Raw genomic sequence first — 17442 nt, forward strand, 5'->3', positions numbered from 1 at the left:
TGGAGACAAATCGAACTGTACGCTGGTCTGACTATGGGAAGATGGTGGGGAACTGATGAAGCACTCCTGAAGGCCCCTTGGAGAACTTTTGGCTTGCTGCCAGCTCCGGGACAACTGCAAGAATACTGATGTATATAATTGTACTCTGTGGCCCCCTTCCAGCTAAATCTCTAAGGTGCCCATGGGGTTGCTTGTATAGATTTTTTCGGAAAACCAATAAAAAATGTGTTTAAAAAAATCTGAATCTTTAAAGCCATCTAATGCATCACCAAACCAAAATGTTTAGCCCTTTAACTTCAACTCCTGAGGGAAAAAAAGTGTTTTCAATTTTTCTGTATAGGATATCGACAGTTTTTGGCATCAAAGTAATTCATTTTTATTCTTTACTGATACCAGTTTCATTTGTTTTAGAGTAGTACCACCCACCCACTGAATGCAGTTCTAAAAAAGCACTTGAAGAGTCAATTGTTCTGGCATTGGTTGACAACCTATTTTCTTGGCTAGAGTCTGTTTTTGTAATAATTATTGTAAATTTATTTTTAAAAACTGCAGAAATGCACTGTGCATGGACATGCATGCTAATGCATTGACAACAATCTTTAAATGTTTTTTGTTAAGGTAAAAAAAAAACACATTAAAAGATGTGCACCCAAAGTTCCACATGCAGCGTACCTGAGCAGCTATTTCATATTTGTTCTTTAAAAATCACTCACGGTTTAGTTAGCCAATAGATAAAGCAGGTGGACCCACTGCCCCAAGCATTCCTCTATAGTGGGTAGAAGATAAATGTGAATGATACAACAAAAGCCTTTGTATGACCATTTAATCTTGTCCCCATTTTGGTGCGGTAAATAAGACCTTGCCTCTCAGATTAGGAGGTGGAGTTATTTTTAAGGGGTGTGCTTATATTTCACAACTTACACACGTGGAGCCCATGACCTGCTTAAAAGCCAAACTTCTTCGATAAGATACAGACCAATCCATAACTCTGCCTGTCCAAGGCACAACATATAGCAATTTAACCAGGGGCGGCTCCTCCCCTTAAGGCAGAGGAGCGTCGCTCCTTGAGCAGTGCAAAAGAAAAAAGAAAATGATAACAACAAGAAGTTATTATCATTTTACTTTTCTTTGCTCCAGCTAGGTTGGGCGGGGCGAGTTGGTTCGCCGCAGAGGGAGCAGGAGTGGTTTGTACTCACTCCTTACGTTCGCATGACGGCTTGACCGGCCCTCTAGGACTGGCCAAACTGTCATGAGTACTTGGCATGTTCTCCTTTGGGCTGTCCTGCACAGCACCGTGGAGAACATGCCCAGCCTCCCCAGGCACTGCCTGAAAGGCCAAACAGGCCGCTCTGACCAATCACGACGCTTCTCAGGCAGCGTTGTGATTAGCTGGGAGAATCCAGACCACCGGGTGTTTCCTGTGCTGCCAGCAGGCAGAGGAGAGGTGTGCAGCGGCAGGAGAGGCGTGCGGCGGCTGCAAAGGTAAGTTTATTTATTTCACCTGCCTTCCCCGGCTCACCACCCCAGTTCAGAGGCAGCCACCACTGCATTTAATTTGTCGTGTTAATTTGCATTTGACCTGCCAACTGAGAACCTACAACATAGAACACAAACTACTGAAACATTTTTAATTTAGAATCTCAAAGACATCATTAGCCAAGAATCACAGAGAAACTCTGAGCAGGCCAAAGCAATATAACTTGTTTTTGATACCAACAAATAATATTAAACTAGGAAACTTAACTCTTTTCTTTGTCAAATATTTTGTCGTCTTTCTCTTCCTTCTTATATCTATTCCTGTTCTGTTCCTCTTTTTTCACTTCCCTCTCAGTTTCCCCTTATCTTTGTCTGGTCTGCTTTTTTCCTCAACCTCTCATACTCTTCACCAAAGTAGTCTGTATTCCCTAATCCTCTTTTCTGCTTTCTCGCTAGAGAAAGTCTGTGGCAGACGTAATGTGATACTTACAGGTACCTTGGGATCTGCCCTTACTCGTGATTATAATTGCTTAATTCCCTGCTCCTAATCAATAGCTCTCCTCCCTACTTTTGTGTTTGTTCTGCACTAGGAGCATTCGGGTTTACCACAGTTTTTAATTGGTTGAATGTATCCTTCCAATGATGACTTTAGGGAATCCGTTTTCTTTTTACATGTAACTTTAGCGCTTCAGCTTTACTGCTGAATAAGACAGCATATCCTGCTTCTCTTCCTCCTCTTTTCCACTGCCCAACTCCACAGTCATCTTTAGTATTTCCCCCACACATATTGTCTACATATCTCTTCCCTCTTCTTCTTCTGCCACCTCTCCAACTAATGACACTGAGAACTGTGGCTACTCCGTGTCTCGCTCGTCCCTTTCCTCCCATGCTCTGCTACCCACATGATTGGCACAGTACCTGCCACCTTGAAAATATAGAAAATAACATTCCAAGATGGCAGGACGCTGCTAACATACCAATGCACAATAATCAATTCTACATGCACTGGCAAACAGTCAACAGTGCAGGAAGTCAAGTTGAAATGTAATTGTGTACACTAACAAGATGGCCACCACATTTGTTCTATATGCAATGTGATGGAAAATCTTGGAAGCATACAAAATACTAATTCAAAATGGCTGTCCACACTACTGGCATTGCCAATGTATGCAATGCAATTCTAAAGTACTGCAAAAAACCAATGATGGCAGCAAACAAGCATTGGCAAATTGCGACAATTTAATTATGTCAATACTTATTTTCACTCTGCTGTGCCTTTTTTGGGCATTTGACTCATGTTCATGTAACTGAATAATTTGTGAACAGATAGTCCAAGATCAATCGCTGGGTTTAATAAGTCTTACCTCGTCTAACTTTTAAAAATATATGAAGATGAAACATTTTTCTCAGAGTCTGATTCCCCTGGATCAGAACCTGAAGAAGATTATGTGACAAAATAACATCTGCTTTGCTTCTAGATTCCAAACTACTCCTACAAAGCCATTGCATGCTTGTTGTGACAGCTTCCATTTAGTATGATTCTATCCATGAACTCCAGAAGCATTATATTTACGCTGTCTAACATATCAGTAAGTTACTGCAGTAATCAACATGACACTGAAGAAGGTAAATTGGCTGTATTCAAACTCAGTGGGGTCCACATAATTTAGAATCGTATAATTAAATATTTTGCTTGCATTTTTAATAACTGTTTTGTTCTCTCAATGTTGAGACATGTTTTCAGATGCAGACTCCTTGTTTAAGGTGCATATGGACTCATGCTTGACCTCCTGGATGAGATCAAACAATGTATGCCTCTGAACGCGTGTTTTACCATGTAGGTAGAACATGGACTTATCGTGAAAGTTGTACTGCTACTCATGGGTGTGGCCAGGCTTCTTGGTATATAGTCTTCTCTTCAAATGGTTCAGGCTAAATATGATGGAATGGTGAACATAGCTACCCGCTGCAGTAAAGAACCATCAATTCAAGCATTTGAATCACATTTTAGTAGATGATGTTCTATATCAATCACCAGTCCAACCAAGTAAAGTGAAACGCTAATATATTAATCTAGCATAATGTAGTAAGTATACCATGAGGTAGCTTTGGGGTAGTAAACAACCATCTGGGAACAGCCAAAAGGGGTCATATCAAAACTAGTTTTGCCACAAGGGGGAGAGGTAAGGCAAAAACGCTGTTTTTTTTGTTATTTTTGAAAAGCAAATCCCTAGTGGTCTGAGGAAATTAGCTCCCCTTGGGACTCCAAAGAAGAGAGGAAGTAGGAAGGTATTTACCTCCGAAACAGAATTTCAGATGAGCAAAATGTAACTGTTGGAGGGCCAAATGCCAGGGGACACCTCTCGACTGTTTAGAACATGATACTCTACTGCTGTACAGAATTCATTAAGGAGTCAATCACTAGTCACAGCTGCAGTCATTATGCATTCCCTACCGACCACTACGTAACCTTGGGAACCCAGAAATTCTTAGGCATGCTACTTCCGGAGTCTCTTGCATTCAGAAAGCAGAGATGAGCATTGTACTGTACACCTTCACCTCTTGCAGGAAACTGCAACAGAGAAGAGAGAATATTTAAAACCTCTATAAATGTTATGGCAAAACCAGTAATTCAGTTTACCTTGGAATGCCAGCACTGGGAGTGTGCTTCCCATGCCCATCTTTGGGGGACCAAAGAGTAGCCAAATGTGTGTAAAAATGAGGGCACCATTGTTAGAGACCGACAAACAATAAACTCAAAATGTAGAATAAGGTGTAGGGAATGTTATCATCCTCAGAGAGCCCAGTTCAAGAAGTTGCGTGTTCACCTGATCTGAGGTCCCATGGAAGCTATGTGTGATGGGAAGAAGACAATCAGGACTAATTACAATCCACCACATAGTCACACCATGGCTCTCCACCCACTGTGTATTTTTGTCTTCCAAAATCAATACCTGGATTCTGCAGCAAGGAAAGAAGCAGCTCCCTGTTTCAGGTTGTCTTTGCAGTCTGGTTGGGGAACAAATAATATTAAACTAGGAAACTTAACTCTTTTCTTTGTCAAATATTTTGTCGTCTTTCTCTTCCTTCTTATATCTATTCCTGTTCTGTTCCTCTTTTTTAACTTCCCTCTCAGTTTCCCCTTATCTTTGTCTGGTCTGCTTTTTTCCTCAACCTCTCATACTCTTCACCAAAGTAGTCTGTATTCCCTAATCCTCTTTTCTGCTTTCTCGCTACAGAAAGTCTGTGGGTCATAATCCACAGCACGGAATCTTCACAGGAGAAGAGAGTGCCCCATGTCCATCTATTACTTCCGAGTACACAAAAACCACTGGGGGAGAGCACAGAGACACAACTAGGTCCTCATTTGGGTAGTGCGGGAACAGAGACATTTGTGTTGACTTCATTGGTCTGGGGAGTCTATTGCATATTGCAGAAGTGAAAGCAATTCCACTGTTACCCTGAAAGTGTTATTCAAAAATGTTACACAGAAAACCGGCCCCCATGAACTTTGGTCAAAGGATGAGGATATCACTTTCTTAGCTGTGCACATTAAGTTCCAAACACCAGTGGTCCAAAACATAAGTGTCTTAAAACACCCACCAAAGAAGAGGGGGGCACTAGTAACTAACTCGTCAGATTAGTCCTTGTGAATCGGTAACATGGTCAGTAATATTATTTTCTTTAAAAACATGCAGATTTTTTTACTTGTATGTAAACAAAATACACAACTATGCTTCAAAGTACATCCCACAGCACTTGTTCGGAAGAGAAATTACATACTTCAATTGCATATGTAACATCTGAACATGAAATGTATATTTCTGCCTACCTGATGTTAGAGGAAGGTGGGTGACATTACTTAAGGAGGTCAGAGTGAACCAAGTGGCAGACAGAGTTGCACCAGAAAACAGTAACACTAGGATGAGCTTCAGCATGCCCCGGATATAATCCGCAAATCTGAAAGAAAGCAGAAAAGATCAGAAACATAGTGCCATAAACATTTAGAGAAAACATGCAATTTGCAATTGCTAGGCACTATCCATGAGCCAAGGGAACCTTAGTTGGCGCTTGCCTCAGGGTGCTAGTAGCAAATTTAACTGAAATATCTTCAGATAACAGAAAAGAAACTGACACCACCTATGGATGTCAAAATATTGTAGACTTTAATCAAACATTGCCTTTATTTTTAGGCGTGGCATGCAATAGTGCTAGCACCATTAATCGGAATTAGGTTTCAGGTGTTTTATTTATTTTGAAAGTTTTATACAGAGCTAGCTTAACCCGTAGTTATCAGAGCGCTTTACATTCATCCTGTAAAAAGAACAGACGGAAATTGCATTACATAGTAGGCAGGCTGTAAGGAAGCAAACCAAGGATCAAAAAATACAGCATGAAAAATTAGGTGGTTAACACAGTCCGGTCACCAACTATCCTTGAATGTCAAGAGAGAGGAGTAAACTCAAAATTTGAAGACTAGGTTAGTTGACGTTGGTCAGGAAAGGAGATGGAGTTTCAGGTCCCTTTTGAAACAGGAGATGGAGGGGTTGCATCTGAGGGCTCCAGGGAGAGTGTTCCACATCCTGGGAGCGTTGCCAGAAATTAATCTGTATTTTGTGTGGATTTCTTTTTCAGTTTCGGAGGAATAAGGAGGAGTGAGTTGGAGCTTTTCAGAGTTCTAGATTGACCTGCCCATACCAGTTTGTTGTTCAGGTAGTTAGGGGCCGGAGAGTGAAGGGTTTTGTGTGTGATGTAATGGAACTTGTGCCATTCATGGTGAACATAACATATTCAAAATATACTCTCTACATACAAAAAGCAGCTTTATGTCCACCTCCTTCAGCTATTGCCTTCTTTGACTCCAGAACATTCTACCACTTGCTTGAGACACAGTCCCCCATCCACCCCACTGACTTTCGATTTCCCCATCCGACTCCATTTAAGTGCACTAGAAACTATTTTATATGTGAAAAACATTCAACCCTATCACATCTAATCTTTTGTTTTATATAAATGAATCATATGGAGAATCAGTTCGCCCGTAGTGTCTGAAAAAGGCTGGTGTGTCAGTAAATGCATCCGCAGAGGTACTTTTTCAAATTTACTCTGAAATGTATGAACTGCATACATTTGAACTGTGTGCGTGATTTGCAGGAAAAATCTCATAGCACAAACTCGGGTTTAGTCCAAACTATTTTCTGGTGTTTTGTAAGCAAATCACCTGTTTCGAAGCCAGAGAGAAAATTGTTATGTTTTAAACGAGATAATCCTAGTAGGCCTATTATTTTACAAAAGGGCAGGTAGTTTATAAAGAACCCGCTTTAGCAAACAATGTATCTGTTCGAGCAGCACTGTCTCATCTCCTGTGTCATATGCATTCTGGAGAGGAAATAAAAGCTGGGAAACAGATGCAGCGTGCTGCCCGCGGCACTAGAAAAGTATAATGGCAGCAGGGCGAGAAGGCATGTTTGCCTTCCAAAATGAAAAATCCTTCTCCTAGCCTAATTCTCTTTACAACAATGTACCTTTTAGCTAGATAGTAATTTTTGAAGTTCAGTTTTAAAGACAAGTTTTGTGTCGTAGTAAAGAAAATGCACCGAAGCTTGAAGTCATTAAAACTCTTCTGTAATCAGTTAGAGTGGAGCCCACCGACACATCCACCAGAACTAAAATGCCTTGAGCCAGTACAACATTTTGGTTTTGAGCCCAGATTTTTTTTACTCCTGCTGCTTTGCCGTTGAAAAAGGAAAACAAGCATTTGCAATGCAATAGGTCTCGCAGTAATTAAGTTTGAGCTTTTGGCATTGCTTAATATTGCAACACTAATTGCAACAAAAGTCAATAAATTGTAGGCCAAAAAAAAGTGTTCTGAGGGGTTTGAAAGGGTCTATTTTAGATATTTTTTATTCTGGGAGGGTGAATCCTTTATCTTATAGACAGCCCGGTGCAGATCCTGGGTCCCATCGACACCCTCCACATGTAATCACCCCACAAAAAATCCATTCAAAATGCACCCTTCTATGCACTGGATATGCTTTGCTATAGGTCATGTGAGCTATAACAAGACGGAAAAATTCCCGGACAGACACAGGAAAGTAATCCAAGTACAAACACAAAGACAGAGCTGAGACTGGATAGAGTGCGACAAGCGGGCGGGCCTGTAGCTGCTATAAGCATCTATGCACCGTTATGCCAGCCCTGCAAAGTAGGCCGTGTTAGACAAAAAGATGTCAGTACGGCTAAACATGCACAGCAACAAAATAAAAATAAAAAATGCACGCAGAGGGAGAGAACCATGCCTAAACTGTACATAGGGTTTCCTGGCTAGGGCCAGTTGTATCTCACCTAAACATGGCTCCAAATTATAGGTGTCCTTTATTTTCAGGAAGTTAACTGTGAGAGAGCCTATGCATAGTAGCAAATACACGCATATGGGCGCGCTGGTCCCTCGATGTGGCGCAAACCGCACTTGCTGATTCCGGCCACTTATTCACCACCGTCAAGAGCAACCTAATGCCTGCCTTCTCGCTATCACTAGCCTCAAATGGCCCCCAATCCAGCAATTCTGCAAGGCTCATACGGGACTCTACTACCCCCGCAGCAGAGGCAGCTTTTCACCCGCTCCCTCTCCAAACACTTGAGGGGGGGATACGGGGCTGGAGGCAGCGATAGGGCAGGGAGTACGGCGAGCACGACTACGAGGGGTGCGGGGGGACTACCCGGGAGCATTATAACAAACCACCGACCTGTGCTGGGTTCCCAAACCTAGCCACCTTGCTGCCAGGTCACTCTGCTCCGTGCTGCCAGCTGACCGTACCTCGCTTCTTGCTTGAAACGCTGTCAGACTCTGCCCAACTGCTTCCGTAGTCACTTCACTACCCACTCATGTTGACTATTTGAAAATAAAACGTACTCCCTGCATGCTCATCATAACATGTGAAGTTCCTGCGATGTGCTATGGCCTGGGAAGACGGGCTCCAACATGTGCAATGTTGTCATTCTTGCTGAGGTTAGGCCAGTTTGAATACTACAGATCGCCTCTGTATGCAGTGACCTGAAGGTCACAAGTTCGAACCGTTGCAAGGTTCTCAGCCTTCCACCCTTATAAGGATGGTAAAGAGAGTGGTTACATTTTATTTGGTAATAGTATCAATAGGTATGAGTTAGCTGTACCAGTACTCAGTAAAACTTGCTACTAAAAGCACTATGGAGCAGCAAGTATGGGCTTGGAAGGACCATATAACTGAAAAAACTATAGTACAGAAAACAGTGCTAAATTAGTGCAATGCCTGTACTATAGACAGACGTCAACATCCAGCTGAAGAATTTAGTGCAATATCAAAACAAGTACTTAACCCCTTGAGGAACCCAGTTCAACAATTGATCGTGAAACTTTGTCCCTAACACACCAACAATGGAAATAATCTAAAAAGAACCCTAACACAAGACAGATTCCTTATATTTCGACTCATGGAATGTTGCAGGCTTTCAAACATTAAAAGGTGATTGAATTATACACCTGACCCTATTGCGTCACATTTTTTGCACTCAGAAAATAGGGTGCCTGGACCACCAGCCAATTACTGGATTTTATTTAGCTCACAACTTGCGGGGTAAGCTCGGGGGTAAAATGCCAGAACATGCAGGCGGTTAACAATATATAGACTGCAACAAAGATAGGCCTTCATGTTAAAGAAATAGCAACTAATAATGCAATTTATATTGGCGGACAAGAAACCTGATAGCCCACCTCGGTACAGAAGAGTTACCAAGAATAGCGCAGTAGTTATAAATTGCACTTTCGTAATCCTCTCAGTGTTTAAATATATAAAAGATCACAACATACTGAACTGTTTTGAAAGAGATCACTTCATTCAGGCAGCAAACGTGGAGGCTTGATTGAGGAAGACAGCCAGAGCACTGTTAATCGGTTACTTTACTGGTACACACAAAGTCTGAAAAAACCAAAATGGAATACAAAGCCTTATAGCAAAATAAAAACAGGAACAGAAGGCGGTCTAAATGGCAAGATGTACTGCAATTATAAATTTAAAAATTGACAGAGTGGGCAAATCACAGAGTCAATGGCCAATAAAAAAAGCATTTACAATGCAATATATCCTGCATTTCTTGGACTTGAAGCTATTGGCATTGGAAATGACAATCCCTTTTATTTATGTGTTTTAAAAAACCTGCAATAATAGAAGGCATTGTAATTGACAATATCAATAGGTCAAAGTTTCAAAAATGCGAGACCTATTGCATTGCAAATTCTTGTTTAAATTGTCTTTACCGTCCTGTTTCCAAACCGCAAACGCACACGACCCCCCCCCCACCCAACATACCTCCACCCCCCCATCATGCCAGCTACGACTGGTTGTTTCCGATTCTAAGTATTACTTGCAAGGTGGAGTTGGTGCACCTCTAGGATACTGAGTACGGAACACCCAAGTGGGGGTGTAATGAACACGTTTGATTTAAATACACAATACAATCTTTTTTACTGTGGGGCATGAGGAGGGAGATGGTGCACGTTTTTGAGCCAGTCACATTGGATGGCTTGGATTTGTTTCTGACATTGGACTTTAGGAAGGATAGGTACATCCGTACATTTTAACCACTAACACAGCTATATTCATCTTTCCTCACATTGGCCTTTTGGGAGTGTCACTAATGTTTAACTGATTCGTTTTCATGATGAAAAAAAAAAGCCTGCGAGAAGCTGCAGGCGGATTGGTTAGGTTCAAGAGGCAACAGAGTTTTCCTCGGATCTCAGTTGGGGTCTGCAGCCTCAAAGCGAGGTAGAAGTGCTGCTGGGCAATGCATCGTTGTTGGTAAGCAGGCAACGCCGGTAAGTAACCGTCGTGGTGCCCACGAGCTCCATGCACAGGGCACTGCTGTGCGGGGGCTTTATTGTATAGTGCCGTGACACCAGGGCACTGAGGGCCAGCCTCGGCTGTGCAGGGGTCTGTGGTTCTGCGACAGAAATATCCGTGTATGAACTGTTTCCCTTCTCCCCCAAGCACTCTCCCAGCTGACCACTTGAAGTGCAAGCAAAGAGAGGGAGAAGCAATACTTAAAACTGAAGCACACTGCTCTCCAATATACACACGAACTGTAAACAAACAAAAATCCATAAACAGAATACCGCCATACAGTGGAAAACGCCAGAATATTAAATGCACACAAAATGCTCACAGCGTTTGCAGACAAAAAACGCATTGACACAGAAACAGAAGTATACAAATAAAGAGAAAACAGTCACAAAAGGTATGCACATTAATACATATGTGCACAAATATACACAGAATAGGTAACACTAACAGAAAGGAACATACACAGAAGAGACAAAAAAAATTAGGAAGAAGAAACATACACGTAAACAAATAGAATATACATGATAATGCACACAAACAGGTTAAGAGTAGAAACATACATACAGAGAATAAGACTGTATTTACGTAATCCCTCTTAGGCACTAAAATAAACACGCATATCTCACCCGACACACATACAAGCCAGTTCTGTTGTTGGAGCACTGTAAGCAGGCGCCTCCATAATAACACAATGGTAAATCATTCACTGAGGTGTACAGCACAACCTCATAAGAGCGCCATGTGCCAGGAGCATTGTGTTGTGATGGCCAGGGCTGACTTGTCCCTGTGACAACCAAGAGAGATAGAGGAAAAGCCTTATTCCCTGCACAAGCACCATCTTTAATAGTGACGGCACCCGTGCTTAGACTTTGAACATCTTAAGCTAAAGTGCGGGTGTCGCGATTGCTGTGAAAGTAACCATTTTTTTATTTCTATACTTTTAAAGCTATTGCGACACCCGCGCTTTAGCTTAACATGTTCAAAATCTAAGCGCTGGTGCCCTCGTTGTCAAAGAAAAGTTAATAAATAAAAAAAAAATGCACGGCTTTTGTTTCTTGAAATATCACCTGCTAACCAGTAAGGGCTCCGCGAGGAGGCGTGGGGTCGGGGCTCGGATCTGGAGGCCGCCCGAGCGCGAGAGCTGTGAGGTCTAGAGCGGTGTTATGCCCGAGAGTAGGATTTGGGCGGAGCTCGGTTTGGAAGAGTACTCCCGGCCTGCCACTGTAATAGGCCCTTGGCTTGTTGGCGTCGGCCCAGTGAGGCGGGGCCTCCTCTCTGATGGGAAGGCCCTGGTACAGTTAGGCGCGGCGCCCAGAGCTCACACCGAGGCGCACCTTTATCGAAACACGCACCGCCACCAACTCGCGAGGAGAGGAGGCAGATCCCGTTAATACCCCGAGGCACCCAGTCCGACCTAGAGGTAAGGGCTTCCCGTGGCCGCTAGTGTCATTACCACGTTGCCTTGAGTGACAGGCCCGAGCCCGACATCTTACAGTATCCAGCGCTAGGCTGCCTGGCGGGGGTGGGGGGGCGGCGGCGTGTGTGCGCTCGTGTGTCTGTGTGTGTGTGTGTGTGTGTGTGCATGTTTGGGTGCGCGCGCGCGTGTATGTGTGGGGGGGTGTGTCTCTGTATGTATGCGTGCGTGCATGGGCGCTCGTGTGTGTATTTCTGTGTGTGCGCATGCGTGTGTGTTGGAGCTTCCCAGGAGACGGCCACAGCGAGCGCGTTCGCGAGCGCGTGGCCCGCTCCAATCGCCATGGGCGCGGCCAGGTCCTGTCTCCTGGGAAGCAGACCCAGCGACAATAGATCTCTGGCGGACACAGTGCTTACGCGCTGTTAAACGCCACGAGACCTAAACAGTATATGTTTTAGTGCATTTCCAGAAAAGATATGCTTTAACTATATAACAAAAGCTCTTTCACATATTGGATGCAATTTGTTAATATATATTTCAATTCGTTAATACATATTTCACAGACAGCTGTAGAATTCGTATACCACTACAGACCAGCCCTGTTTGCCCCATTATTAGAAATAATGTGAGGGTGTGGCAGGCTCTGTTTGCAGTTCATGTTTCAGAATACATCATGTTTTTGTTATTTTAGAGCAACAGTAGTTATTTTGCTTTAGGGTACTGCAGAAAGGAAATCACGTGTTGGTGCTTTGTGGGTCTCGCCGAGACGGCGTTTGCTCCGTCTCTTCGAGACATGCTGTATTCAGGATATGAACAAGAAAGACTACAAGTGGTTCTGTTGGGGGAAACAATTGCTTAGTACATGCAAAAATGAGTCTGTAAAGTCAAACTCTAATACATTCATGAATAGACTTTGAATGTTTCGTTCCATTCAGCCTATGAATGAATGTATTAGAAAGTGTGATCTGATAGGCACCTAGGTAACCTAGAGCACAAAATTCCCAAGCCAGCTCCCCTGAAATTAAGATGCAGACTTGTCTCTGTTCTCACTGACTACCTCCCTATTCAATATTTACTAATTAGAATAACCACCACAACACATAACCATAATTTTAATTGGATTATAATAGGCTGATATTAAAGACTAATTTATATTTAAATACAAAGTAAGAATTTTACTTTGTAATTGACACATGTTAACTAGAATGGGAAGAAAATGCAGTCATGAGCAGCAATTACATAAAATATACCCTGGAGCGAATTCTGCTTTCCCGAGATGTAAGAAATGGGGGCAGATTTCTCTCACGTGGCGTGGAAATGTGATGTTATACAGGACTACTCTAACACAATGGTGGAAATCGACAGTGGCAATAACGGAAAGATAACTGAGCCCAGAGGCTTATTCCCAGATCCAAACAGAAAGATAACTGAACCCCGAGGCTTATTCTTAGATCCAAACAGAAAGATAACTGAACCCCGAGGCTTATTCCCAGATCCAAACAGAAAGATAACTGAACCCCGAGGCTTATTCCCAGATCCCAAAAAGTATAGGGCCACAAACAAACTAGAGGATTTTGCAGAGAAAAATCGTAATGGGTTGGAAAACATCGGTATCATACCCTATAAAACAGTGGCGGAATCTGCCCCAAATAAGGAAAAAAGTAGAAAGTGAGACATTGATCAAAGTACGTCTGGAGCAAATGAGAGGAACTGAAATTGGTACAGGGGACATGACTATGTTAGCCATTGCGGGCAAAACAAAGACAGGTCAGTGAGGCCACAATAGATGTACACCTTGAGAACGGAGGAGAATAAAAAAACAAATTGACAGCCCAGGCAAGATATCTTAGACCTTTGAAAGAAGGAGGATGTTTGTGTACGGAATGCTGAAGAGGTAGGCATATATTATTATTATTATTATTCTGAGTTTTGTATAGCGCCTGGTTACCAATAGGCATCCTAGCGCTTCCAGAACATAACACTACTGAAAGAATGAAGGGATTAAACGGAGAACAAAAAAGTTTTAAAAAGTTTACGGAACTGAAGCAGACTAGCTTCCGATCGCAGTTGTAGGGGCAATGAGTTCCACAAGGAGGCCACATTTATTGAGAACCTTCTGCCACCCGTTCTGGCCTTTTTCACCCTGCCAACCTGGAGGAGATGTTGGTGGTCAGAGCGAAGGGAGCGCGCGGCCTTGTAAGGCTGGACCATCTCCTCAAGAATAGGAGGGCCTACCCCGTGCAGAACTTTATGGGCAATACAAAGGGACTTGAATTTCACCCTGTCCCTCACAGGGAGCCAATGCAATGCCCTCAACGCCGGGCGAGCAGATTGACGCCTGGGGAGACCCGTCAGAAGCCTGGCAGCCGTGTTCTGCACTTGCTGCAGTTTATTCAGGGTGGATTCGGGCGCGCCCAGGAATAGCGCATTGCTGAAATCCAGCCGCGAGATGATAAGTCCCTGGATGAGAAGCCTTCGAGTAGCCACTGGGAGCAGAGGCAGAATCTTCTGGGCTGAGCGGAGCAGGCCGAAGCACACGCCAGCGGTCTTTTTGGCATGAGTTTTAAACGATAGGTCCTGCTCCAGCCACACCCCAGGTTCTTGATCTCCTGCTTGGGGGGGGGTACCGGTCCCAGACAGTCTGGCCAGCTGCTGGGGGACAGAGATGGAGAAGAGTTCCCCAGCAGCATCAACTCCGTCTTGGAGCCATTTAGCTTTAGGGCTGAGCTGCACATCCACGTGTAGATCTTCTCAAGACACGCGTGCAGTCTGTCGGGATGGTGCGCCGAATATATACACAAATACAGAACAAGGAGAGTAGCTGGGCATTATGACATCAAGCATTAAACAAGGAATGCATAAAAAGGACACCCAGAAGTGAAGAAAAGATTACAGCACGTTATTGTAACACACCTAAAAGACATGAACCCACAGCTGGGTGAGAGCACAACGCTTAAAGTTTTAATATTAATTATTTGAATAAAATGTTCTCTTGATATAAAATGGATTGGGCTGTGGAAACACAGAACTACTGCTTTATAATGGTATAATGAAACAACTACTCCACCTACATCTCACTTTTATCAAGAAACAATACGGGCAAAAGTCTGATCACAAGAGTAAAAGTATGAATTTAAAAAAAATAACGTTTTTTAAAATATATATAAGACAAAAGAGCAGCCGTAAAAGAATGTCAAGTCAAGCTGCTTTTTATAACTCTGTCAGTACAAGCCAACCCACGTTTAACTGGCACTAAGCCTATCTCCAATAATATAGTTCAAACCTTATGCTTTAAATATAGCTCTCAAGAAACACTAACTTGTTATTGCAACTTTTGTAAAATCCTTGCAATCAGCAACCCCACAAAATAATAAAGGAAACTGCAAATGAATAATAATTATACCATCATTTTTACTTACTAAGATCTATCACCAAAATAGATTCGAAAAATGAATGGCAGACCAAAAGGCACATAGTTTCAATGGTATAGGGAGAAATTCTGTTTACAAAGTAAAGTGTATTTCAAGCCTACAATCTTGGAGCACTTTAACCCCTTGCATGTTCATGACGGCCCCCGGCTGTCATGAGTCACGGTGGGCGTGTGCTCACGATGGCAGGAGGCCGTCCGAATCCCGCCCACTATGTAAATTGCCCGCACAGCGCGAAAATTTGCGGCGCATGCAAGGGGTTAAATGAATCGCTCCAAAGTTATCTTATGAAGACAACAAGCACTATAAAAAATATCTGAAGAAATAAATGCAAAATATACATATTTTCAAATGTAATGAGAGAGAACTCTCATTACAGCCTTATTTGCAGTCTGTACTATATTTAGTAGTTCAAAATGATTCAATAGACTCTACCTATCATCTAATTTACCATCATATTATTTTTCCCACAAAACGTCTCTGCAGAAACATACTGCAATTGCTTGTTGAATCTCTTAAACTTACCGTGCTACATACCAGCTTAATTATTTCCAAAACAAAATAAATATGAACAGGTTAAGAAATTGGCTTATTAATTTGGGTGGGAAACTTCCCACATGAAGGAATACTCACAACCTTTAATATCACTAAATTAACCTGAGCTCAACCCCCTGGTAGATATGGCACAGAAAAGACAGGCTTAACCCTAGGGCAATGATTAAAGTATTTATTCAGTAGGAAAACAGTAATAAAGTCAAAATGCAAAAGAATAAAAATTCCAAAACCTTATTAGAAAAAGAGAGTAACATTTAACAAACAAAATGTCACCGAAATGATAAAAATTCAATAAGGGAAACAAAAGATAATAATGTTTAAGGTTTTAAGTAAAAGTAACACCAAGAAGCACATAGTGCCAATGATAGTTAATGGTCTCAGTAGTGGTCAAAGATTCTACCTTCTGACTTTAGTTCTTTAAGTCCCAATTCGCAAGAGTGCACTTCTAAAGTCCCTTAGAGGCCAACCAGTAGGGTCCAGTCCAGTATCAGATGCCACTGGTCCCCTGAGTAGTTGCAGGAGAGGACCTCTTGCAGCTTTTTTGTGTCCCTTTAGCTTTAACAGGAAGTCAGCTTAATGATTCTTGGAGTCCACTTCTTTATCCTGGGTACAAAAGGGAGCCGGATCCAGTTCTTAATGGCTTCTATCAGGTCATACACAATGTGAATAACAAGGACCCCCTGAATTAAAAAAATCATTCAATTCCTAGGTCAAGGACAAATATATATGAGAAATAACAACCTAGGCAATTATATAATCTTGTCTGTAAACTGATAACTAGGAGAGGCAACTGAGGTTCTCGAGGAGCTTCACGCGCAACCAAGATGGCCGCATGAGCACAGAGCTCCCGAGACCCTCGTAACCTCCCGAATATATCCTGTCATTTATCCTGTTTGCTGTCAACATCTTCGTGCAGATAAACCACAGGAGAAGCGAAAGTTGAAATTTGTATCCCAATCGGACCCCGGAGGCCGGAGCTGTGGTGCTGGAAAGTTTGCGGCCTTCGTCTCTTGGATGCCCGGCGCTTGGGTTGGCATGGTGCCCGGGGTGTAATTGAACAACATCGGCCCAAGATCGTGGAGGCGGCCGGTCCGGCTTCACTTTCACTTTCGTTTTTGGCACTTGGTTCGGATCCCGGGCTGGGGACGCCTCATTGAAGCTAAAGCTCGTAGCCCTGTTGGTGCTTGACCATACTGAACAACACACAAGGTGTCAGACTTTGGCCTATAGTGTGAGCCGTCTTTTTCTGGCTAATTCCCGTGCTTTGCCCGAGGGCCATTTTGTACTTTCGCTTTCTGGACTCTGAGTGGATAAGTCACGTTGGTCGACTTCCCTATCAGCTAGGTCTTGTCCACTGCTTGCTGGACTGGACACTTGTTTCCCCCCAGCTCTTGATTTGGACAGCAACTGGGGATTTTCTTGAAATGGCGAGCAAACCGGAGGGGGACAAGCAGAAGTCGAAAACCACCAGACGGGGTGGATATACTCAAACCAATGTCATGGATCGATATGCCCAGGTTAAGGGGTCGCCCAGTGGACCGGGTAGGTCACTGGAGGAGGCGAAGGACTCATCGGCTCCGGTAACTGAACCAACTTTACAAGACGTGATGGCCGCCATCGATGGTATCAGGTCTTCCCTCGGGAAGCAAATGGAGACCCTTGCCCATAAATTAGATACAGTGGCGATCGATGT

General features: G+C 43.0%; 1 protein-coding gene across 2 annotated transcripts in view; it reads right to left on the reverse strand.

Annotated features, from left to right (window-relative positions):
• SLC49A4 (solute carrier family 49 member 4) overlaps positions 1-17442 on the reverse strand; it is a 530561-nt gene that overhangs the window by 145073 nt on the left and 368046 nt on the right. For both annotated transcript variants that reach the window (XM_086957070.1, XM_086957071.1), the window contains exon 7: positions 5309-5436. In XM_086957070.1, coding sequence (XP_086813196.1) covers positions 5309-5436 — 128 coding nt within the window. The remainder of the gene's footprint in view (positions 1-5308; positions 5437-17442) is intronic.

The sequence above is a fragment of the Lissotriton vulgaris genome, chromosome 2_1 (genome assembly GCF_964263255.1).
Source record: "Lissotriton vulgaris chromosome 2_1, aLisVul1.2, whole genome shotgun sequence".
Taxonomy (NCBI): domain Eukaryota; kingdom Metazoa; phylum Chordata; class Amphibia; order Caudata; family Salamandridae; genus Lissotriton; species Lissotriton vulgaris.